This window comes from Erithacus rubecula (assembly GCF_903797595.1).
Source record: "Erithacus rubecula genome assembly, chromosome: 22".
Classification (NCBI taxonomy): domain Eukaryota; kingdom Metazoa; phylum Chordata; class Aves; order Passeriformes; family Muscicapidae; genus Erithacus; species Erithacus rubecula.
In genome coordinates this window covers 105,826-130,778 of record NC_136674.1, presented here as the reverse complement: position 1 = coordinate 130,778, position 24,953 = coordinate 105,826, and the positions used below count along the sequence as shown (strand labels likewise).

The 24,953-nt window shown below is 44.5% G+C and overlaps 4 protein-coding genes across 6 annotated transcripts in view; 3 read left to right on the top strand and 1 right to left on the bottom strand.

Annotated features, from left to right (window-relative positions):
• The first annotated feature begins 169 nt into the window (after window positions 1-169).
• Window positions 170-2,428, top strand: MED31 (mediator complex subunit 31). The gene is made up of 4 exons (XM_079325059.1): window positions 170-284; window positions 582-659; window positions 1,252-1,348; window positions 2,046-2,428. Exons 1-4 carry the CDS (start codon window positions 275-277, stop codon window positions 2,236-2,238), a joined length of 378 nt encoding a protein of 125 aa, XP_079181185.1. The 5' UTR covers window positions 170-274; the 3' UTR covers window positions 2,239-2,428.
• An 883-nt stretch (window positions 2,429-3,311) lies between these two features.
• TXNDC17 (thioredoxin domain containing 17) lies at window positions 3,312-5,597 on the bottom strand. The gene is made up of 4 exons (XM_079325060.1): window positions 5,428-5,597; window positions 4,510-4,591; window positions 4,182-4,257; window positions 3,312-3,590 (listed from the first exon to the last, which is right to left on the bottom strand). Exons 1-4 carry the CDS (start codon window positions 5,567-5,569, stop codon window positions 3,522-3,524), a joined length of 369 nt encoding a protein of 122 aa, XP_079181186.1. The 5' UTR covers window positions 5,570-5,597; the 3' UTR covers window positions 3,312-3,521.
• Window positions 5,598-5,980: 383 nt separating this feature from the next.
• KIAA0753 lies at window positions 5,981-17,597 on the top strand. The gene is made up of 15 exons (XM_079325170.1): window positions 5,981-6,098; window positions 7,274-7,886; window positions 8,229-8,332; window positions 8,619-8,681; window positions 9,514-9,729; window positions 10,811-11,021; window positions 12,074-12,273; window positions 13,394-13,563; window positions 14,289-14,378; window positions 14,536-14,620; window positions 14,803-14,976; window positions 16,015-16,096; window positions 16,745-16,865; window positions 17,004-17,228; window positions 17,331-17,597. The coding sequence occupies exons 1-15, from the start codon at window positions 6,009-6,011 to the stop codon at window positions 17,446-17,448; spliced, it is 2,562 nt and encodes an 853-aa protein (XP_079181296.1). The 5' UTR covers window positions 5,981-6,008; the 3' UTR covers window positions 17,449-17,597.
• Window positions 17,598-18,712: 1,115 nt separating this feature from the next.
• PITPNM3 (PITPNM family member 3) overlaps window positions 18,713-24,953 on the top strand; it is a 44,455-nt gene continuing 38,214 nt past the window's right edge. For 2 of the 3 annotated variants that reach the window (XM_079324946.1, XM_079324947.1), the window contains exon 1: window positions 18,959-19,236. In XM_079324946.1, coding sequence (XP_079181072.1) covers window positions 19,215-19,236 — 22 coding nt within the window. In that variant the 5' untranslated portion in view covers window positions 18,959-19,214. Of the gene's footprint in view, window positions 19,237-24,953 lie in introns of all 3 variants that reach the window. The other variant, XM_079324945.1, reaches the window with a different exon arrangement.

Sequence of the window (24,953 nt, the reverse complement as noted above, 5' to 3'; positions counted from 1 at the left end):
CCGAGTGCGAAGGACTGCGGGTCAGCACACGGCCGGGAATACGAACGGCAACGAAGGGCGCCGCCGGGCGCCGCCGGGATGCGCCGGGATCCGCCGGGATCCGCCGCCGGGCAGCGCGGCCATGGCGCCCGAGAGGCCGCTCCGAGCCCGCGCTCGCCCGCCAGGCGACGCGTTGCTAGGCAGGGGCCGCTGCGTTCCCAGTGTGCATTGCGTTGCGTTCTGCCCGAGCGCCGGCAGGGGGCGCTGGCCGCCGTCGGGAGTGCGCGCCCTGGACATGGACGCAGGTGCGGGGCCGTGCGGGGCACGATAGGAGCCGGTGCGGGGCCGGTTTGGGGCCGGTGCGGGGCCGTGCGGGGCAAGGATGGTGCCACGGAGGTGCCGGTGCCGGTGCCGGTGCCGGCCCCGCGCCCCCGGGCCTGCCGCTGCCGCACCGCGCAGGCCGAGAGCCTGAGCCCGCGGCCCCGAGGCCGCCCCGGCCCGCGCTGCGCCCCGGCCGCGCCCGCCCGCTTTGGGTGACGCGTCGGCCGCGATTACTTTCTGTCGGTTCTGTGAGTCTCTTACTGTTTTTTTCCTTGCATCAGATGATACAGGAAATCGACTTCGATTCCAGTTGGAGCTGGAGTTTGTTCAATGTCTGGCAAATCCAAATTACCTCAACTGTGAGTACTTAAAATAATTACCAGGATCCGGAGGAGTACGTATAGTTTAATGATGTTTATTGTTACTGGTAATGTTAAACATGGAGAGAGGGCTAAACAAAGAAAAGGGTTTTTTGCAGCATAAAGGTAGTCGGTAAATAATTTGTTTAACAGTTGTATTTTTCTTTTAATACAAAGTCTCTCAGTTGGAGTGCAAAAAGAAAAATCATTTATTTGGTGGAGGAAAAAAAGAACGAGTTCAAATCTGTTATTAAAAAGTAATGTCAAGTTAACAGCATTCCTTTATCTGAAAAAGGAATTTTACTAATGTGAATAGTTTCAGGTACTATACATAACTGTTCTAATTTTGATGCTAGTCAAAATTTTCTTGTCTCAAAAAGCTGTTCTGTTTAATGAAAGATGCAAACGGTAAGGGAAATGAGACTAATCTGTTATTTTGACATAAAAATCATATTTTGCCCTTTGTTTTTTTATTTGCCAAATATAAATTGTGGAAATTTGATGAGATTATGAAAGTTTTGAATTTTTTCAAGCACAGATTTTTTTTCACCCATCTGTAACTGACAATTCCTTACTTGTCATTTTATTTCAGTTCTTGCACAAAGAGGCTACTTCAAAGATAAAGCTTTTGTAAATTACCTTAAATATTTACTTTATTGGAAAGAACCTGAATATGCAAAATACCTGAAGTAAGTGCTAAATTCTCTTAAGTTTCTGCATTTTAATGGCTTGGCTTTGACCTCATTTTGCACACTGTACAGCAGCATGTCAGGGTTTCATTTTTGCATGTAACCTTACTTTTGTCCTCCCTGCAACACAGATTATGTGAGATTATGATTATATGCAATGTAGTCCACCTGTAGCAGCAATAGGCAAAATTATAAAAAATTCATGAGTTATGCATAAATCTTCCTTTAAAGCCTTAATCTGCACTTTTGATTGGTTTAAAATCAAACTATTGAACATTAGGATAAAAAAGCAGTAAGTGCATTTTAAGATTAAATTTGCAATACTGATGCTTACATAAGACAAAGAATGATTTTGTGGTTTTGCATGTTTGCAAATTCCTTCAGTTTTTTGAGAAATGGTTTTGGTCACGTCCTTTAATTGGGCTGTGGAAACAGGCATTGTAATTGCTATGGATTTGGTCTACCAAGCCATTAGGGAAGCTATTCTAAGCAAGCAGGAATGTGCATTTATTCATTCATGAACTAAGGGACTGCATTCATTGTTTCCTGGCCTGATGCTGCAGTTACCAAGTCAGTGTGCAGGCTGAAGTGGTTTCACACTTGAGTAAAGCAGACACGAGACAGAACTAAAATAATGACCCCAGATTTAGTGTTCCTTGTACAAACCTGTATTAAAGTGTGTTTATTTTTAACCCAGGTACCCTCAATGTTTGCATATGCTAGAGCTGCTCCAGTACGAACATTTCCGCAAAGAACTGGTCAATGCTCAGTGTGCCAAATTCATCGATGAGCAACAGATCCTCCACTGGCAGCACTACTCGCGGAAGAGGATGCGCCTCCAGCAGGCACTAGCAGAGCAGCAGCAACAAAATAACACCTCTGTAAAATGAGAAGCACCTGGAGTAGTGATGAGAAGGTGTGCTGTGTGTTAGTGAAGTATTTACAGGAGAGGAGTGAACCCTTGTGGAAGTTTGGCTCTGGATGTGTTCCCCTTTTATTTCAATCTGTCAAGTGACCGGGGTTGCTTTTGTTTTATCAACTCTTTTTAAAGACTAATAAACACCTGCAATTTATTTTATAGCATGGACAATTTTGTAAGAGCTTTACTACAATAGTTATTGATTCCTCTTGATTTTGAAAATAAAGCCTGTATTTGTTACTTACTAAAAATCTACAAAACAGTGTAGCTCTAAAGGCTGTTCCTAGGAAGCCTTTTCTTAAAATGTCACTGAGAACTCCCTGCTACTTACAGCTCTGGTACAAGCAAAGGGGAGGTGAATAGACAGTCAAAATCGTGCAGTTTCTCCTTGAAACCAAGCTGAGCTATTATTTGTCACTTCTGTTTCCCTGGCAGTCACTGTTGATGGAAGTTTTGCAGTTTTCCTTAAGCACGTTGTACGGATAGAATTCAGGAGTGTCTGGGGAGCAGAGCAGAGATAGGTGCTGATAAACTCTGCAGGATAGAGAAGGAAACAAACTTTGCTCTGTTCCCTTAAACTTAGCTTCTTTGAACGTTGGCCTCTGCCCATGCAGCAGTGGCTGCTCTGGAGTCTCTTTACACTCCATGTGACAAGAACAGGGTGCATGGGGAAATGTGCCATTGCTTGGAGTACTGGAGAAGCACTTGCCCTTTGTTCCTGTATAGTTTTTGTACTGTAAGAACCCAGCTCTTGGCAGCTGCCAGGCTTTTAATTGTCATATTTTTTGAATGTATTTCCTGCCCATGTGGGACAGTGACACTAAAGCTGTCAGCCATCACATCATCACGCTTGGACTGAACTGATAAGCCATTAAACATCTTTGACATTTAAAATCTGTCTTAACAGTTTCAGTAATTATGTGGTCAGGCTTTGGAAGGAGATTTTTCTGTTTCCCGCTTTCCTCCTTACTCACTGTAAGTGTAACCTTGCAGTCAGTTACACTTCAGTAAGTGCAGGCTAATCTCAGCTCCTTTCAAAAGAGGTTGTTTGCAAACTGAAGTTTATTTGGACATTAAACAAAAGATACAGTTTTTTGTTGAAAGATTTTAGTGAAAGGCTTGGACCCAGAATTTCAGGACATTTATCTTGACTAGTCCGAAGTGATCATGGAAGTTTTACCAAAGGTCAGTGATTCCTTGAAAGGACATTACAGTAAGTGAGATTACCATCTTCATCAAGGACTGGTGAGGGCATTAGTCTTCAGTAAACAACATACGCACAAGCTCTGCTTTAAAACATTCTTCCTCGACCAGCTTCTGAGGCTGAAAGGAAAAGTTCACAATTAAAACACCTGTTCTAGCCAAGAGCCATTTATAAGCACTAGCATTAGCCACATCCAGCAACTGTCCTCCTGGGGAGTGAGGTATAGGGGTGGAACAAGAAAGGTAATAACAACTGACACATTCCTGAGGGTTTTCTGGCCTTGGAGAGGCATTTCTAAGAAAGTAACTGCTAATTTAACTAACAAGTTACAACTTGAGCTGCAGTCTGAGTTGAGTGTACTACTCATAATACTTTGACTCCCGTAGTTCAGCATTTGGATTTTTCAAAAGTTGAGGAGCTGCAAAGCAGGAGCATTAATTAGCTAAGAAGTTTCTCAACCCCTTAAGCACTATGAGCCAAGTGCACATATTCTCTTTACTGCATGTTTATTATAGATATTACACAATAAGCAGAATGGTTCTCTTTTGAGGAACTGTTTGAGTTCAGGGAGCAGAAGAGCTGTTCAGAATGCTCTGGTCTCCTTGAACAAGAGAGGGCTCTGAGAGTGACTAGTTCATTTACAGCCCTGAAATCCTGCCAGCTCCCCATCTCAATGTCTGTAGATCTAGAACATACAACAAATCACTTACTGTTCCATATTTAAGTAGTGTAGGCACTCCTGTTAGTTTCAGATTCTTCCTGAATTCATTGTTGGGATCCTTCCAGCTGTTCAGAAAGAAGGCGTTAAGCACAGCTTGTAGAGCAGCATTTAGGAGTTAAAATATCTTCAAAATTATTCAAATGCCTTTACCTCACATCTTCCGTACCCCCTTCTCAAAACAAGCATGCAGATAGGTTATGGCAGAGATGTGAAGACCTCAAAAAATGAATGACTCCTTACAGAAAAGGACAGCTCAGTTTTTTCAGTCCACCCGTACACCAACGTCATCCCATCTGTCAGCATTCAAAGGTACTTACTAGGCTCTATCTCCTACTAGACAGTAGATGAAAACTGACTCGTCAGGCAGGTTATGAAGTTCCTTCCTCACAACTGGTTCAGCTAGAAAACAGGTTTTAAAATCTGTTAATAGTTAATACTTGTCCTACCCAATCACATGGATTTAGTTGGATCACCAAGGCTGGTAATATTTTGTCAGCTTTAGTTACAGATCTGTATTTCATTTCACCTGGCTATCCACAAGTTTTTCAGAGTTTATTACATGCTCGAACGCTGACTGGACTTGTGTTTGAGTAAAGGCAAATTTCCCCTCTAACACGAAGAGAAACGCTCGTTGTGTCCTGCCCTGCCCGGGTGTGGCAGCCCAGCCCAGCCCGGCCGAGCCCAGCGCAGCCCAGCCCAGCCCAGCCCAGCCGAGCCGAGCCCAGCGCAGCCCAGCCCAGCCCAGCCCAGCCCAGCCCGGCCCGGCCCAGCGCAGCCCGGCCCGGCCCGGCCCAGCGCAGCCCGGCCCGGCCCAGGGCAGCCCGGCCCGGCCCAGCGCCCTCCGGCAGGGGGACGGCTGCGAAAGGCGCCTCCGCACCTGCTCAGACACGTAAAGCCAGGCACTTCAGGGCGGGGATTTCTGAGGAGCGCCTTCAGGGCAGCGCTGACGGCACGGACAGCACAGGCGAAAGCGCGGGGGACTCGCGTCTGTCTGTGGGGCCGCGCACCGGCCTTCAGGAACAGCCCGTGCCGTTCCGTGTGAGCAACGCAAAGCTCAGCGCGGCCGCTGCGGCTCACAGCCCGCTCAGCTCACCAGGGGAAGCCGTGCCTGGAGCCTGGCACCGGCACCGGGGCTGCTGTGCCTGCCCGCTGGTTTCCGGACCCGCGGCCCCTCCGCCTTCCCAGGACCGGCGCGGCCCATGCCGCAGGCAGGGCGCTCCCCCCACGGGCCTCACCCGTCACGCAGTCCGGACACCAGCTCCTGCCCTCGGCGTCCTTGTCGCCGCAGAAGAGCGCGAAGATGGGCCGGCCGTGGTAGCTCTGCGCCGCCCGCACGAACTCGCTGTACCCGCGGACCTGTCTCTCCTCCCAACTCATGGCGGCAGTGATTCGACTCCGCCCGGCCGCCGTAGCTCCGCCCGGCCCCTCGCCGCCCCGCCCGGCCGCCGTAGCTCCGCGCGCTCCCGGCGGCCCCTGCGGCGGCGGCGGGACCGGCTTCGAACGGCGCGCGGTGGGTCCCGGCGCGGCCTGGGCCGCCCGTCCTCCCTCCTCCCTCCCTCCTCCCTCCCTTCTTCGTCTCTCCCGTGCGGTAGCGCCCGGGGCCCGCCATGCCGGTGCTCCCGGGGTGCCGTGAGGGCGCGGGCCGAGAGCAACCGCGGGCGGTTGCAGAGAGGCCGCCCCGATCCGTGCGCGGCTGCTCGGGCTGCGCCTCCCTTGGCTGCTGCCGTCAGGGCCGGGGTGGCTGTGGCGATCTGGAATAACGGTGTTGTTGTCGGTTCGCAGCGGTGGTCGCGAGCTTTGCCCTCGAGCCGGTGCGATGGGGCCGAGCACGGCAGCGCTGTCTGAGGATGCGTTTGCATTCACCCGCCTGCGGTACAGCACTGAAGCCAAAGCTGTGCCAACACAGGTACCATTTGCCGTCTGCAGCGATGCTGAACTGATTTTCTTTGTGGTTGTATCAGAAAGATGATTCTAACCCACTTCCCAGCAGGGAGTGTCACACTCGCTGTCCTTGTGGTGCCACACGTTATCTCGACACTGTCCATTTGTAAAGGACAAAATCCATGCCCCCTCAAAAAGCCAAAACCCCCCCAAAACTAAAAATAATCCCAAAAAACCTTTTAAATATCCCTGAAAAATATCCTAAAACAACCTTAAAAACCCTCCAAAGCACCCCCAAACTCCTTTAAAATCTGCAAAAAAGACCAAACTAAAAAAAAAAAAAAATCTCCAAAATTCCAATTTAAATCCCCCCAAAAAACCCCCAAAACCACAAAAATCCTGGAAACAAAAAAAGAAAACCCAAAACTTTAAAAGCTCTCAATCCCCCCCTCCAAAAAAAATTAAATCCTCAGAAATCCCCAAAAAACTAAAAAAAAATCTCCTAAAATGTTTTAAAAATCCCTTAAAAATAAGCTAAAACAACCTTAAAAACTCAAAAAAAACCCCAAAAGCCTTTGAAGTCCTGCCTGCCAATCCACTGTTCTGGGCTTGACTAGTGCTGCCTGTCGATCAGTTGCTGTGGGCTTGATTGCCAATGCCTGGATCAGCAGGCAGCACTAGCTGAGCCCAGGGCAATGGATCGGCAGGCGTTAGCAGTGGAGCCCAGAGCAATAGAGCTGGTTAACAGGGGAAGCAAATGCTTTCTTGTTTGTTCACAAACAAAGCAAAATAAGGAATTCATTCTCTACATCCCATCAGCAGGCAGGAGTTCATCCATTCCCCCCATTTCAGCACATATAGCAGTGACTTAGGAAGGCAGATGCTGTCACCAGTCTCCCCTTTCTCCTTCCCTGCTGAGCATGATGCCACAGGATGTGGAATATCCCTTTTGTCACTTGGGGTCAGCCATCCAGTTGTTTCCTCTCTAGCTTCTTGCCTACCTCCAAGCTACTCAGTGGTGAGCAGGTGAGGAGCAGAAAAGCCTTGACCTCTGTGAGCACTGCTTAGCAGGAATGAAAACATTGGTGTGTTGTTACCACTGGGTTTAGCACTAATCCAAAATGGAGCCTTCATGACAGAATTGCATCACCTGTGTGTACTGTTCTTTATAACATTGGGGTTTTTTTGTTTTTTGTACAGCTCCAGTTTAATAGAAATGTTCCTGCAGTTCCAGAGAACTTGGCTCTCAGATTCTCGCACCCCCGTCCAATTATAATAGAAAAACTGAAGGCATCCAGTGACCAGAGAAATCTAGTTGGAAGTGAGGACCCCAGCCTGAGAAGCTCTGGGTTGTTCTCAGTGGTATCTGAAGAGAGACTGAAATTGGCCGTTCAGCTGGCAAAAAGGGACGTCAAACAAAGACGTCTCAAGGAACAAGTGAAACAGCAGGTGTTTGGAGATGTGGTCAGTACACCCTTGTGGACCCGGAAATCACAACAGCACAAGACTGAAGTATTTGCAAGTCAAGAAAATAAAAATGCTCTGAAGTCTCAGACTCACTTGACGTGTCAGCAGAGGCTCCACCAGCCTTCCCAAGGGGTGTCTGCCAGCTCTGACATGAACCTTTGTCTCTGTGTAGTTAAGGAGGGAAAGCCAGCACCAGCTGTTTTGGACTCTCCACCCACCCGTGACACAGGACTGGACCCCAAGCCAAATTTAAATAAAAAGGAACATCGAAATATGCAGGAAGTCCAGCGTCTGCAAAAAGAATTGAGGAGCTATGTCCAGAAAATTGAAGAAATTATTAAAAAAGGTGTAAGACTGAACAGTAGCTTAGGCAGCTGGTTCTGTTGTAATAACTAGCAGGAGATTGAACCATTCCGAATTCTGAGTGCTTTATCTGCAACTTTGTCACATGATTTTTTAAATAACTAGTGAGCTATGTTGTATAGGACTGTTTAGTAAAATTTTAAATAGAAACAGATTGTAGAGTTTACAATAACTAACTTGCATTTCTGTTAAAGGAATCCTCACAAATATGTGGTTTGGTTCTGCATGGAAAAGGCTTATTACTAAATTATGTCTGTTGTCATGACTTAATTGGGATTTTCATGGGTTAAATTAAGATATAAAACTTTATATTTATGCTTTTTAGGGAGAGATAGAGAACTAGATCCTGAAAATGAGCAGCGGCTTTGCAGCAGGAGACAGCAACAAGCTGCACGCTCAGCTCGGATGCTCTATGTGCTCCAGCAGCAGGTAGGAACTGTGATTGAAACTGGGATGCATTGGAGCTTCATCTGCTGTGATGTTTTTTTCAGAAACTCACTGAAACAAGAGAAAGTCAGTTGGGTTATCTCTGAACTTCCTTGGCATTCTAGTTTAGATCTGAATGGTGTGACTAATTTCCCTCATGGCTGGACAGAGGGGTGAGCATCACTGTTGGAAAGTCTCAGATGCTACGGTGAAGATCTATTGTTCATTTATAGACATGGAACTAATTCTGACTGACTTGCTCCTCTCTGTCTCCTTTCTTGATAAACAGGTAAAAGAAATTCAGGATGATTTAGAGAAACTGAGTCCTCATACAATCAAACATACTAAAAAGGTAAGATGTAATTATCCTTTGGGCTGTAAGTGACTCATTGAGAGAGTTTTCTGAGTTTGATTGTCCAGGGTGCAGCTGAGCCCTCTCTGGAAAGATTTCCTTTGTATCTTACACGTTTTCTCTCATTCTCCAGGAAGTGTGGCTCATTTGGTCTGATTCTGCCTTTGTTACTTCCCTCTCCTCTCCAGCTCTCTCTACAGTAAATGAGAGGCAGGTGGTTGGTCTTGCGTGTTTATGTGGCTTCTAATTCCTTCTTCATTCTCATTCTTTTTTTGTGAGGAATTAACAATGTGTTCTGCTCTTGACTACTTTTTTTAAACTTCTGGTTGATGTCATTCAGTCTTAGCAGCCTTCTTTCTGATTTTCTCCTCTGCCCAGCCCTCTCAGGGGAATGGCTGGGATCACACCTGCTGTCTGGCCAATGTTGCCCTGTTGTTCTCATGCTTTTTCAATCACCTGCATTTTTTTCTGTAACAAAACACAGAGGATTGAAAATACTATTGTTTGTCCAACTGTTGCACATTAGGCTCCAGCTGACTGTAGATGACTACAGTTCTGTGTTGCCACAGGCAGTAGAAACATCATGACCTATTATACCCAGGCTGTTTTACCTGAAGCCAGCACAATTTGATAGGAGGACTCTTGTAAGAAATCTTGAGTAAATTACTTCAATGCCTGTTTTGTTTTGTCCCACAGATGGCTTAATATCAATCAAAATTATTCCAAGCCTGAGTGTTTCTGCATGAAATTTTGGCAACAATTCTTCCAATAGTATAAGTGTCCATAGAAAGGGTAGTTATTAAAGTATTTATTTATTGTTTTGTTTTTGCAGTCTCGAGCAGCATCCAGGTTGGCAGCAGCACACAGAGGGGCTGTACGAACCTTGCAGGCATTTGCCAATCAGTTTACAGATCAAGGAGATGAGCAGATTCCTGCCCACTACAAGGAGCTGGGCAGTCTCATTCGTCAGCTGTCTCTCTGCTCCGCCAAACTGGAAGGCGATTCTTCAATTTCTGAAATTATCATAGATATTTTGCTGCAAGTTGAGGTAGGAAACAAAACCATTTGTTCTTGCCAAAGCAGGAAAGATGTAGTGAAATATGAGATGATGTTCATGAAATGGCAGAATATACTACTGGTTTTGTTTAGATTTTTAAAGGCCATATTTTCTAAAAATGTACTTCTAATGTTCCTAAGTAATGGTGGTCTAAAAAAGATGTGCATCCTAAACACAGAAGCTATCTGCTGGGCTTGTTGATGCTGTTGCTGCTGCCTTTCTTGGCTGTCCTGGTAGAATGAGGACTGGTAGTGATAGTGGTAACAAAGCATCAGTTTCCAACTCATTAGTCATTTTTAGGACTGAGAGAATTAATTGCGTACCTAGACGTGCATGAGGTGCTCATGACTCTGGGTGCATGCTTTAGTCATCAGCATCGGTGATGAGCACCTGAGTGTCTCATGTAGTGCTGGGTGCAGAGTTGTCCAGGCAGAAGATAAAGTTATGGGTGTGAGAGTTACTTGGCTCTGTGCCCTTCAAATATCTTTTTTAGTGATATCTGATGATTTATACGTGTCATTGGTATAATACAAAAGTTCTGATTCACATTGCCTGCTGCATAGATTAAAAAAAAAAAGCAGTAGCAGAGCCATAAGAAATACTGTTAAAACCATAAGAGCTATGTTTTTAACTTCAGTGTTATGACCTGCTTATGAGAACAGTAAGAGTGCTAACTGCCTGGGAATGGAAAAGGAGGTAGTTGTTTAAGTTTGGACATAGCATTGGAAGAAGTGGCTGTGCTACCACCGTCATGTGACCATGAAGTTTTTATTAGTCTGTAGCCCTTGTGTTCAATTCTTTTCAAATGTTCTGTAAGCAAATGGTTTCCTGAAGTCAGTTGTAAACATAAAAATATAAGCCTTTTCAGTAAGATTTAGGTTAATAATATGAAAAAGCTTCTACATGAACAAGCTATCCATCTAAAAATACCTGAAAGTTATCATCTGAAAAAAAGCAAACCCAAAACAAAACCAGACCAAAAAAGCTCCAACTGCTTAGAATGCCTTGAATTTGCTTTTCATTACATCAGATTTACTAAGAGAGTAATTAAAACCCTAAATGTTTGGTGCAGGATCTGAATTCACTGCTGGAAAACAAGCAAACACCAAAACCAGTTAAGAAACGTATTTCGGCTTCTCAGGCCAAGTCTCCAAGGAACACTGAGATATCTCCAGCCAGAAAGCACCTTCTGTCTCCAAAAGGAGAAAACAAGCCTCTCGCCTTAAAAGGACAGCGGGGACAAGAGTCTAAAAAACCTCCCTGTGTCAGGAGTCTCTTGACTGGTTTGTATTTTGGATAACTAAACATATTTTTATCACTTACTTGCTATCTGCAGTTCAATTTTTTTAGTATGGTAATTTTGGTCAGAAGTTGGCTAGATGTTGGCAAATTAGTCTAACAAAAAGCAGGCTGTGATTGTTTAACTGTTCATACTGAAAAAATATTCTGTGGCTTTGGCTCAGAATTCCCTTGGTTGGTACAATTTCTCTACTTTTGGGAGCAGTGGCTGTTTTATCCTGGCCAGTTCATTACTGTTAATATTTTGCACAACAGTCACCACTTTTTTACCTAGAGCTGCATTAGCTGATGGTTAAACTGAAGTCTTGGGGGTTTTCACCACTATCTTGCAATGCAAGTGTTTGGAATTGGCTTTCTGTATCATTCTTTTGCTTTGGATATGAAAGGATAGGAACTTTATTCTTTCTCAAGGAGTTGTGAGATAAATTTACCTGAAGTATTTTGGCACCTCATGAATGCCACTGTAAGTTCTTTCATTGTTGTATTAACTATATGAACTATTTTTCTTCTTTGTGGTGACTTTCTTGTACCTCAGGCTGGTTTGTACTCGAATAGTGATACTACCCCCAGGTAGCAAGAATTGCATATGCTGAGTTTATCTTTGGCATCCAGGGAGACACTATATAAACACCTGTTTCCATGTGTCCTGCTGCCTTTGTTATTACTGCCTAGACCTCCTATAGCAATTGCTCCCTACAGGCTTTCCCATGACTTGCATATATATCTATATTTTCAAATATTTCTGTACATATAACTGTGTATATGCACACAAACCCTAAATCCTACTGTTCATCCAAACAATGTAAGAAAGACAATTTCTTTAATACTTGTCAGGAAATACAAGGCTAGACTTTTTATTTTGTCTTTGATTTTTAAAAAATGATAATAGAGCTTGAAAGTTCATGATTATATATACCTAGAATAACAGAGATATCAAATGCAGAAAAAAAGACAATTCTTGCCCCTATCAACTTAAATTTAACAGTTAATGTGTTATTTTTAGTATAGATAAATACTGATGTTGCAAATATTTCAGCAGTTCAACAGGCAAACAATTGTGCTCATATATTACACAATAAATACCAAGAAGAAAGTGACCCACCTACTTCAGGGAGAAATGCCACTTTGCAAGGAAGCACAGATGTACTGGTGAGAGCTAGAGCTGTGAAAAAAGAGTCTGTCCTTGAAAGTGATGCTTTGAAGAAGAAAGTTGTGTTATTGCCTGCAAAATCACAGGTACGGAAGTGATAAATCATTTATGTTGTCTTCTACTTGTGCTCTGGGATTTATTGTATATCACCAGACTCCTGTCAAAGTCAAAGCTTCCCACTTCCTCACAATATTGCTCTTCTGAGCTAAGAGACATAGGGGGATAAACTGTGTCATTTGCCTGTTATTTCTAGTGGTTATGACTATTTTAGCAAATGTTTTTCAAAACCAGTGTTTACTCTTCCTTGGAAATGCACTCTACAACTAGAAAAAACAACAGAATTGGTAAGGAAAATGCAGACTGAAACTAGTTTAATGTTTGAAAGTAACGTGTGTTTTTCAATTTGAAATGAAAGCTGAAGTATTTTCCTCCTATGGTCATCCTCTGTCACAAAAAATGCACCCAGCAGTAATGTTGCTCTAGTTAGTTAGTAGGAGATATAAGTTACTTGGGCTTACTTAATTGATAACAGAAATTATAAAACTTCATTATACAAATTCTGGTTTCTGCTAAGTCCTTGCAACCAGAAAGAAGCTCCATAGTGCAAACAAAACAAATCTTAAAAGACTAGGTGTATATTTTGCTAATAAGTATATTTTTCTTTTATTACTTCCTCTGTGTATCACTTTTAACTAGGAAAATCAAATCTGACTCAGTAACATAAATGTATGCTTATGTAACTTTTACTGCTTCCTATCCCTGTGGATCAGTGAGGATCCTGGGCAGGAAGGTTAAGCATTTCAGTAATTCATATAGAAAAGACTAGTCTAAGTTAGCTTGTAACAAATATTAATGTGGGGATATTAATAGTTTTGTGGCTGAATACAATGTTACCTTGGAAACCTATTTGGATTTATTAATAGTAACGTAGAGTCTCATTCTGAAAAATGAAAAATAAGCTTTTTCCCCATGAGGAGCAACGCTGGAAAAGTTGGAACTGTTTGTAAAAATAATAGTTGCAGGATTAAGCATATATTCTGTTCAAGCACAGGTATACTTCCCTTTAAAGCACTTGTAAAACCATCACATACATCAACCACAGCAAAGCCAGGAGACTTGATTTGAAGACAAAGTCTGAACAGAATTCCAAATACTTTAAAAATTCAACTGAAATATGTATTTTAATGTGATCATGTTAATTTTAAGGGCATGCAGAAATCTTTGAAGTCAAGGCGGGCACAGCCTGCAGGAAAGCGTGCCCGATTTCAAGAGCCCACTCTGGCTTTCCAGCTAAAAGAGAACAAACGACCTGTCAAGGAGAGCAGAATGCCTCGTGTGCCTTCCAAGCCTGCAGCTGGGTGTGCTCCACCCAGGAGGTAAGTGTGCAGTCCCCTGGCACCCAGCTGTGCCTGCTGCCCCGTGGAAATGCCTCTGCATCTGTGCTAGTGGCTCCAGCCCAGTGGCACAGCACAGCCTGGTGTCATATGGCTGCTCTCCTTTCCCACTTGGCCCAGAGCAGCCCCACTCCCTAAAGCCTGGGAACAGCCAGGCCTTTGGTCTTTTGCCTGAGTTGCTGCCTGGGATTCAGTGCCAGACTATGCAAGACCAGTGATAAAACAGGAGGAGTGGGTATTCCCAGCACTGCATTAAGAAGGTAAATATTATCTCCCTGTTTCAGAAGGGCAAGATTCATATATTTGTCCCAGACAATAATAAAGTGCAAGTTTGTTTACTCTAAACTCTATTCAACATCCTGTTAGACAGGGACCTCCAAATTTAGGTTGGTTTGGGACTGGTGTTTGGGACATTTGAATCAAGAGATCCAGGTGCTGGATCTGTACTAGGCAGTGTGCATGGTAAGGTGAGGAATTCATTTCTCTGGACAGTATTTGTGGATAAGCATGTAATTCCTGTTTGCCAACAGCAGAAACATGATTCAAGATCCCTCATTCTCAACCGAATGCTATGGTCTTAAAGAGTATTAATTTTCTCTCTAGAGTTTCTTGTACCTCTTCCAAACTAATACTGGAAATCACTGTATTTCATTCTTCAGTTGTTAGAATGTACATTTTGTAACTATGCTACTGTGCTATTTTTGAAGACTAGCACGGCTTGAAACAAAAAATTCAAGAGGAGTGAAGGTTCTAACTGACCTTTGCAGAGGAGAAATGGAAAAAATACAAAAGTTAAGGTAATGACTTTCTTTTAAAAATCTCATAAGAGGTGTCAGATCTGATATGAGCTTCTCCCCACTCCCAACAATTCTTCTAAAAATATATTTATGTAGTTTGGTGTTTTAAATTGTCATACCAGTTTCAGCATGGCATTGTCATTTGTTCTCTGTGCAGGTCACGAGCTGTTTCTCCAGTGCAGAGTGCAGACAGAGCTGGGAAGGAGGTGCAGGAGTGCTCAGTGTCTCTGGACAGGACACAGGTAGTAGAGGCAAGCTCATGGCCCTGGGTGAATGATGACAAGTAGTTGAGAGCTGTCAAACATTTATAAAGGGGCAACACAGTTTCTTTTCAACTTAATGCAAGTTACTTTTGGTTTGGGAGTGTTGTTTTATTTTGTTGCTTTCTGTGGCATTTGTTTTTGGGTTTGTTTTTTTTAAGTAGCAGGTTGATACAAATGCAGATATTCTGAGTGAAAAGCTATTGGATGATCTTTTGGAAGATACTGCTCAGGAACTGTGGAGCATGGATCAGCATGAGAGACTCCACACTGAGGCTGAGACTGTGGCTGACACTCATAGCCTGGAGTCAATGTTGCAAAGAATGGAAGAAATTGAAGTAAGATTTTCTGTCTTGGTTGGTCTCATTAGTGCCAATTTCTCATTTACTGTCAATAAATTATATTATCTGTAAGTATCTACATTCTTAAATGAAGCAAGGTCTGACTGGATCAGTGTCTGAGATCAAAGATCTGGATGGAGTTTCTACTTCCAGAAAACACAGTGTAAGAAGAGAAGCAGTGTGTTTGATGAATCTGCTGCTGTAAAGTTGGCAGACCTGGGTTTGCATCTCATCTCAAGCCTTTGTGGCTTAATGAATGGGAGAATCAGTATGGTGAGCATGTTGATTGTCTAGTGGATTGGAAGGTATTTTAATCTTAATTTGAACTTTTCCCTTTCGTGTGCAATAGAATCTCAGTATTCTAGTAACATGGCCATCTTGAGGAAATATGCTCTGTCAATCCAAAGTATTTCACAAGGCAACATGGAAAAGTCAGACATATACACGGTTATTTCTGCCTTTTTAAAATTTTTCTATATAAATATTGATAAGGTTATAGTTTACTTGACTGGAGTTTTCTCATATATTAGAAGTTTTATATATATTAGAAGATTTCTTCAATGTGTTTTGTTATAGTTTCTTGTTTGAGTTCCATTTTGACCTTCTTTGTTCTCTGAAATTTATTGTGACTTAGTACTACTGGGTTTAGTGCCATTTACTTCTAGAGATCTGTCCATCTGGAAGTGTGAAGCTGCAGTGTCCTTGTCCCTGAGGCACTGGAGCACACATTTGGATTCACTGTTGGTGAGGCAGGAGCAGCTTGAGGACCCTTCAGGTGTTTGGCTAAGGGCTGTTGGTCTGAAGTGGGAGGAGTTCCCTTGGGACCGGCAATTGGTTTTGTATTCAAGTATGGCACTTTGAACAAGATGAATGTCTGTGTTTTTAATCCCCCACCCCTTTTCTACGTTGTTACCAGCCAAGATAAGCCTGGTTTGCCCCAGGAGGATGCTGACCTGCTGTGCTGTTTGTGCTGGCCAGCAGAGCTGAGCTGCCAGGTGTTTGGCTGACTGGCAGCTGCTGTGTGTTCCACCACAGATGTACCAGGAGTCTGTCCGCAGGAGGGTCACCCAGATTGTCTACACTGACTCCCAGTCCTGGGCCCAGGAAGACAAAATGGGTAATTGTCCTTTTTAATACGACTTGGTTTCCCTGTAATCTGTAGGTTTAAATTCAGGTGTTTTGAAATCAAGGTCACTGGATTATCTGTGACCAAATAGCACCACTCAGATGCATTTTTTAACATAGCTGCTTCTTTCAGAGGACAGTTTCTAAGACGCAGTTCTAAAATCAATACTTTATCAGCATTCCTTTTTTTTATCCTATGCTTTGATTGAGTAGCACAGTGAAGCTACATTGATTTTTCCATTGGATCATGTACAATTTTACTGAAACTGTTGTTTAACACAAGTTGGAAAATCTCACAGTAAGACTAAAGATTTATCCCAAATCTTTATGGATTCTTTTCCCATGTCTTGAATTTAACACTGAGTTTAATAGATCGTTATTTTTATGGTGGTATTTTCTATCTCTCTGCCAGAAGTACCTACTGGCAGCACAAATGATTTATACTAAAGGTAGTATTTCTAGAATGCTCAGCTTTAATACACTGAGCTGAATTTATGGTTTTTTCTCACTTTGAATACTTTGCTTACCTGAAGGACTTCCCCTTAAAAGAAACAAAAGTCTTTGTGAGGACTTAGCCTGGAATAGATGTAGTTTTTTTCTTTCCAAAAACTAATTTTAAATAGTATTTTCTTTCTTCTAGAACTACAAATGGCATCAACAGCTAAAAAACTTACATCTCCTCATCCAATTCAGATAACCAAATTAAACAGACACACAGAGCTGGAAACAGACATTTTATTTGGAAAACCTTTTGACAGCACGTAAGCGGAATATTTTGGTCCTACACTAAACTGTGGTGCACAAGATCCATGTGACTTCATTATAGTGCTTTCATTACACTGACTTTTAAAGAGACTTAAAAATTTCTTTCTGTCTTGATGATTATTTTGTATTTACAGTGATATTGATGCAAATAAAGAAGCAGAGAAGAAATCACAGACTGGAAATGACATTGTGCAGCCCTTGCCTCTGAATTCTCTGCAGAAAGCGTATTCTGTGTCTCTCTCTGTGCCAAGTGATGTGCTCCAGAGCATCTTGGATTATAACAGCAGATACAAGCATCATTTGAAGCTTATTTCCCATGAGGCAGTGGGCAGTTTTGATCCATGGCAGATTGCTGAGAGGTATATGAACTGTCTTTGTGGTTTGGAAGTGAAAGACTGAAATTTGAAATCTGACTTTCTGAACCTTTTCCTTCTCTTATTTTTGCCCTCCCTTTCCCTTAGTGTTTCAGAGCAGCTGACAGAAGAAGCCCTGTGTGATGTGGCTGCAGAGCTGCAGGATGTTTGTGAGGACTATGCAGAAGCTGTATTCACATCAGAGTTTTTGCAGCCAGTGCAGTGAATTCTTTCCCACCTGCCCCATCAACGTCAGCCTCAGCCTGACAGTCTGTGAGATTTTCTGCACTGGATCTCCATCAAAGCTTAATCTTAGGTTTCTTATAAAACCATTATAATAATGTTTTCTTTTTCAGAAAGGATTTCCTTCCTTTTCCTGTTTCAATCATCTTCAAATTTCCATCAAATGTAATGATGTAAATGTTACTGCTGAAATGGGACTTTGCTGATACGTGATTTCTGTAAATTAAAACAGCTGATTTCTAAAATTTCTAAAAATTCTAAAAGTAAAACATATTAAGTAGTAGTGTTGCTATGTGTATATATGTGTGTGAAAGTATTTTGAAGATGTTTTATATTTTAATAAACAATACTTATTCTCACTGAACACAGTTTTAATTTAAGATAAATTCCCTCTGAATCCTTTTGGAATAGCACAGCATATTCTATGATTCTCTGTATCCATGGTCGTTCTCTAGGATTGATTTCTTTGGTGGCTTAGTGGCACTGTAGCTCCTTTGAGAAAGCAGTCCTTCTCAAGTCTTTGCAAGGGGACTCATGTCCAGCAGCAGAGGCAATTGGCTCAAACTGCAGCACAGAGCAGCACTGTCACCCCTAGGTGCAGGAAGGTGAACCGGTTGGGGAGGTGGGAACTGCTGCCTGCTCTGGCTATTCCACTTAAGGCTCAAGCAGAACCACTTAACTCGCCCTCTTCTCAGGGGTATTTGCTGAGGCTCTTGAACGAAGAGAATATTTGCTAAGCAATACCCCTAGCAAATCATGCATTGTACCTATGAAGTTGGTGTTGGCACAGAGCCTGTAAGTTGCTTTAGGACCTCTTTGCATTATGTTTGCTTGGTTCTTTAATTGTAGGTTTTTGGGGGCAAACCTTCTGTTTGCTGCCCTTTATTTGGTGGTGTTCCGATACACTGTAATAACATACAATCCCTCCTAAACTCTCTAGAACTACCTCCCATCGTTTCTACAAGAAGGGCTGTGAATTAAGATACCCCTTAAGATTAATTTCTCTCCATTATTGGGGGTTCTGAAAGTTAGCTTCTCTGCTTTTAGAGACATGCTGCTAGTGAGGCTCCTGAAGAGGGACAAACCCTGAAAATTCCCTAATTCAGCAGACTCTAAGACACTTTCTATGGCTGACTTAAAAGGCAGCCTTGCAGTTCAGCCACTGCATTGACACGGGTCTTGGCAACACCCGGAGGAATTTGGCTGTGAGAATCCAGAGCAGCCAGCGGCAGGAGCGGCCCGGCAGGGGCAGCGGGGCCGGAGCGGGCGCGGGCTCGGGCTCGGCCCCTCCCGCTCGGCGCGCTCGCAGCTCCGAGGGGCCGCGGCAGCCGCGACCCTCCCGGGGGCCGTGTCGCGCGGGCAGCGGGCGAGCCGAGCTCCCGGCGGGGCGCCCTGGCCGGCAGCGGCGGGACGAGCCCCTCGGCCGAGCCCTCGGGCGGGCGGGGTGCCGCTCGCACCTCGCGGCCGCTCTCCTCAGGCCGTTTTTGCGCAGCCACGTCCCCGTGCCGGCCCGGCCCGGCCCCCGCTCTCCGCGGAGCCGCTCGCTGCGCCTTCAGCGACGGCGGCTGCGCCTTCCGCGGCGGGCGGGCGGCACCGGCGGCGTCTCCCGGCCGCGTCTCTCAGCGCCGCAGGCGGGGGGCGGCGCGGGGCCTCTGCTGAAAGCCGATGGGGCGCCGGAGAGCGGGGTGCCGGAGCGCCCGGCGGGCGAGCACCCGACACGGCTGAGGACTGCGAGCGGGCAGCCCTGAAATGGCGAAAGCTCCGCTCCCGGGTGAGTGCCGAGCCCGCGCGGCTCCACGGGGCAGCGCCGGGGGCACCGCGAGGCCCCTGGGCCGGGATGGGCCGGCGTGGGGCGGCCCGTGGGCACGGGGCCGCGATGAGGCTCCGGCGCGTTCCCCGCCCACCGCCGCTCCGGGGCAGCCCCGGCTCCGCGTCCTTCGCCGTCGGCCCCGCGGAGCGCTGAGCTCGTGTGAACGGGCGCTGACGCGTTTGACCTGGCCGTCGTTATGGAGCACGGCCCGCTCTGCCTTCGGCACCCGCATCTGCCGGTGCCGTGGGTCTGCGCGGGCATCGCCCTGCCGGCTCCTCCGCGCTCCGCCGCCGCCGCCCCGGGAAGGATCTCTGCCCGCTCCGCGGGAGTTCCGTGGCTGCCGCCTGGTCCGGCGGGAGGAACAGACCGAGAGGCAGCAGCCGCGGGCGGAGAACGATTCAGGTGTGCTGTTGGTGGCGTTTGGCGAAAGCCGCCTTGCCCATTCGCGTGACTCGTGCTGCCTCTGGAGCCCGAGGAGTGTGAAGGGTGGAGGTCGCTTGGTCGGGGTTGCGACCAGCGCTTGAGGATGCTCAGCGGCAGCACCCTGATGTGCAGCTGCAGCCTGAACGACAGAGCAGATGTTCTGTGTGCACGAAGGCCACAACAGATGAGAGTGCAGTTGCTGATGCAGAAGTGGTTTTCTTCTAGGTTGTATGCAGAACCATTGCTGTTGCAGCTGGAGGCCTAACTGCTATGACTGAATGGCCAGTATGTGACACTTGCCTGGTGTTTGGAGCCAGGTCTGGACACAGCTTTACAGCAGCGTGGCAATATTAAAGCTAAACTCAAAAGGATGTGGTTTTTTTTTCAGAAGTGTTTATTTCTTTACTCCCCCAAAATAAGCATGGATTGGTGGCAGCCCAGAGATGTAACACTCGGGAACATGAGAACATTAATTATTTCAGAGGATGCAAATATAGGATTGAACTTCATCTTTGGAAGATGAAGAAGTAATCAAATAGGGAAAAGTCTCATAGGTTTTTTTTTTTTCTTTGTCATTCATTTGCAGTAATTTTAAGTTTGATAGGAAAATAAGAGGGCATTGCTTTTGCTTTCTGTCATACGTGAGTGATGCAGCCTGCATACACAATTTGCATGTTCAGATACAATTTTGCACAGGAATTTTATTTGGATGTGATTTCACTGACAAAGTATGTATTTTGAAGGAAGCTTTGTGATGTCACTGCTTATTACAAAGAAAAATAAAGGCAGTCTGGAAGAAACTAACCGGTCTGGGTGTACGGAAAATGTGCTGCTTTTATAAATTGAGTTTACTGAGTTTATCAATGTGAGTTGCAATATGCACAAATACAAAAAAGTTGTTTTGCTTGTAGGTATCCTACCCTGTAACCCCTGCCAATGCTGTAGCCTTACCTCAAGTCGAAAGAAAGACCAAAATTGTAGTGGAAATGTGCTGTTTGCTCACTGTTGAGTGACAGGTGTGCTTTTAAAGGGCTTTTAGACGTGGTCCACACTTGACTCATTTGAGTAGCCAGACCTCACCTAGTCAGCTCCAGACCTTAAGCACTTGAAATAGTCCCTGTGCAGAAATGCTTGGGCATTTGCAAGAGTATGGATTGTAAAACCACACAGAGACAATGGCAGATCACTACCCACATGTTCCTGTGGGAGGGGTAGGGTATCTGCTCTCCAGCTCTGACTTCATTTTTAACAGAGCGCAGTGACTCAAAAATGCCAGAGCCTCCTCAGAAAGCCAGAATCTCTGCACTATGAAAGTAGAGACTTTCAGATGTGTTGCAGGCACTCCACCTACAGTCATTGCAGGAAAAGATTAGAGAATATTCATATCTTCTCTGGTTTTGGGGAGTCACTTTGGAGGAGGTGATGACACTGTTGAGAGGGAAGGTGATTTCTGTTATGGGGAAGCTGGCATCTGAAGCATCAAGAAACAGCTCTGGGAAATGTACCATGTTTACAGGAAAGTTTGATCTGGGATTTGAAGTCTGAACTGTCATGTTAAACCTCTTTTCTCTCTTGTTCCACCTCACTAGTTAATCCTGTAAAGTGCAAGACTGCAAATGCCACTGGTACCTTAAAATAGGGGCTTAAAGGCCTGCATGGCTTAGTTTCTTGCTTTGTTTCCTGTATCCAGTATTCAAATACATGCCTGTCCTTACCATCTGCTGCAGAACTGCCAGTGGAGGGATATACAGAGAAGACAAGCAGGGATTTGTTGCTGTGGAATTGCTGTGAGATGAAAGACACTGAATGAGGAATGGGAGAGAGGAGCTGGTTGTGTTGGGCACTCCTGACCACAGTGGCATCTGGACTGCTCCATCAGTTAGGTCTTTCACTTCTTGACACGAGAACCTGCCATTTGTTTGGACTTTTTTCTGTCTGTAACTATGTCTGGCTTTGTTGGCTGTGTGTTTTGACAAGGGAACTTGACATCTTGACTTGATCTTCAACTTTTTTCTTCTCCATCCCCTTTGACCTTTTATGTTCTCTCTGCCCTTCCTCTCACCTCCCACTGTTATTTTTCTCTCTCTCTTTCTTTGCCCTCACTGTTTTGGAGGCCTCCCGCCTTATGCCCCCTGCCTCAGCCTCTTCCACTGAGTGTGTTTCATTTCAGATTTAACTGTTTTCATTTCAATTCCAGTGTCTGATGCAGATTCATTCTGTGATTTTGGATGAGTTCTATGTGGCCCTGCTATCGATGATGATATGGTCCATCTTTTTTGGTGGTCAGTGTGCAGGCAAGGACTTCCTCTGATCAGCATTTCCTTCTGTCTTGGGAGTGCCTCCAGTAGTTATATTCACATCCCTGTAACATGTATCTTTAGTTTTATGTTTTCCAAATAAGAAATAAAAAATGACTAGAAAAAAATAGTGGGTGAACTTGACCTCCAGTATGTCTTAACTGCATAGTCACTAGGTAACACTGTGTGGGTAGCTCAGTTAAATCACTTAATGGATAGGCAAGAAGCATCTGAAACCAGCAAAACAGAAGTATTATTATGCAACAACAGTCAGTAGCAATAGCAAAGGTCATTCCTCCTACCCAGCATCTCTATCCAAATGGAAAAAGGACTTGGGCTTTTTAGTTTTATTAGGAAGAGTGTCCTGAATTCAAAATGGTGCACTTCTAAAACACCTTCTGACAAGTGGAAATGTTTTAATTTCTGTAATAGAGTCTATTTTTTATTATTTTTTAGTTGGGATTAATTCAATCCTCAATATTTGACTGTGTAAAAGACTGAGTTTCCAGAAGCTATGAGAACACTGTGCTGTTTCATCTCTACCTAGGTGTGGTGCTAGTATTCAGGAATGCTTTCCTTATGATTGCCTTTCTTCTGACATGTGCTTATGTCTGGGCTTGATTGGAAATTGGAAAATGTTACTAAGCAAAAGATGTAGAAAAAGCTGCAAGCTTGAAATCTGTGATAATATGACAGTGAAGTGAATAATATTGAATTATTTTTACAGTAAAGCCCAGTGCTGTAATTGCATCCAGTGAAAACTGTTGTTCTTATCCCAAGCTGCTTGAATGCATCTTCCTGGCAAGTCTGGTGAGAGCACATCTGAGCTGGGATGGACTCTGGAACCAGCCTGTGGTGCTGCCAGTACACAAGGGGCTGAAATGACCAGTCATCCTGCTTATTTCACTTGGGTCATTTGGGTCATCCTGCTTATTTCACTCTCTCTGTTTGGGTCATCCTGCTTACTTTCCATCTGTCCTGCTTGCCTGACAAGGTGCATTGGTAGGAGGGAGATGCTGGAGTGACTCTTAAACTGATGCTTCTGGACTGAGCCTGCTGTGCTGCTACTCTGCCCTCACAAGTATGTTTCAGGAGTGAAATCACTGCTCTTTCATTCCCAAAGTGTATGTGCTGGTCCTGCTTGTAAAGTGCATGTCTAAACAGTGATGTGATGACTCCAATAATGGTTTGGTTTTTTTCAGTTGCAGTAAGTGTTTCAAAAAGCTATTTCAGAATGAGGGAAAGGCAGAACCAATGAAGAAAGGTAACATGGCTGTGGTTTCACAGCAGGGTTAGGCTTACTTCCTGCTGCATTTGAAAATTAATTTTCTGCTCATTGGATCCAGTAGCAGATTCACTCCCTGTGCCTTGGCAAGGTGTGCTTCGAGGACGTAATTTCCACAGGAAAACGTTCCTTCCATTTCCAGAAGATATTCTTGTGCTCCCCACACATTTCACCTCCAGGTGTATGCCAGCTAAGGATCTGTAGTGTATGGTGTGGGTTTGTGCTGTCAGAACTGATGCCAGTTCTGGAATGGAAATGGAAAGTAGATGCCTTTTCTTTCTCCTGACTTGGTATGCATTTTGCTTAGCAAGTAGTATTGAAGCAGCATTTTTGGTACTGGTAGCAGAACATGTGCTTGAATGACAGTGGTGAGCTGCTCTGTCTTAGGGTGCTTGGGACTTACAGGATGAGTGTGTTTTGGACACTAGGCCTTCCAAAGGATGTAGGAAAGTGATTAAAGATGGGAATCAACAGCATTAGCTGTTCAGTTTTCAGAGGAAAGCCTTTGCTTCTTAAGCTGTTTTTAAGAGCCTCTTCAGCCTTACTTCACTTCTTGTCTGTTTTCTGTTTCCATTTTCTTAGTCCTGAGAATGTTAGCTGCAGACCATTTGCATCACTTTAATTCCTTTTGTGTTTTTCTTTTTTCTCTTATTTTCTCTTTTAGAATCACCTTCATATCACATGGAATAAAGTGTGCTCATGCCCTGCTTAATTGCCATACCATTGCCAGTTTGTAAAAGAAAAAAAAAAAAAAAGAGACACCTTTGGAAAGAATTTGATTTTATGCCTCCTGACCAGAGAAAGCTAGAGATGATTCTTCTTTTATATATGCTTTTCAACTGCTGTTGGGTTCTTATGGAACTGTGGTAGAACGAGCCCTGCTGGTGTTTGTGGGTGAAAGTGGAATTGGCATTTTCCATGACTGTTCTGCTCCTTAGGTCTATTTGTGGAACATATCAGAGATTGCATCATTTCAGTGGGTTGTTCCTTCTCTGGATGGACAGCCCTAGAAGCTGCTGATCTGTGAGTGGGAACTGTTTCTTCTGCTGTTTGCTGGAATTATGTGCAGTCAGTAAACACCAAGGATGGAATTTGCCTTGCATCTGAATTAGGATGACGTGTACAGAGGTGCCGTCTGATTCTCCTCAACCAAAGCGTGAGTGTTGCATAATACAACATGGGGAAATCTGTGCATTTTCCCCTTATGGAAGTTGTTGTGCAGGATATAGATTTCAGTTGTGATCTTACTTAGGCACAGGGGTAAGGAAATCAATATCTAACATGCATCACAGCACCTCCTGTCAGGTCACCAGATCACTGATGCAGCAAAGTACCAGTGAGATTCCAGCTGTTCTTTGTTGAAGAAAAAAAAGACAAGATTTTTTTTTACTGAGGAAAATCTCTGATTGTAATCTTAATTACAATTACTTACCCTTAGTGCTAGCCTAACTAGAGTATTCAGCTTCTGTTCATGGTGCTGCAAGGATGACTCTGTTCTTGTCTTCTCCCTGGCTTTTACTGTGGCTTTGTGCTCAGGGCAGGGCCCTGCCAGCTCCCTCTGTGACAGGTGACTGTCACAACTCGCAGTTCTGTGCAGAGAGAGCAGGTTAGATAGGAAACTTCTGCTTCTTCTGGAACAAAAGCACATGTGCATTTCTGTGGGCTCTTCTTCC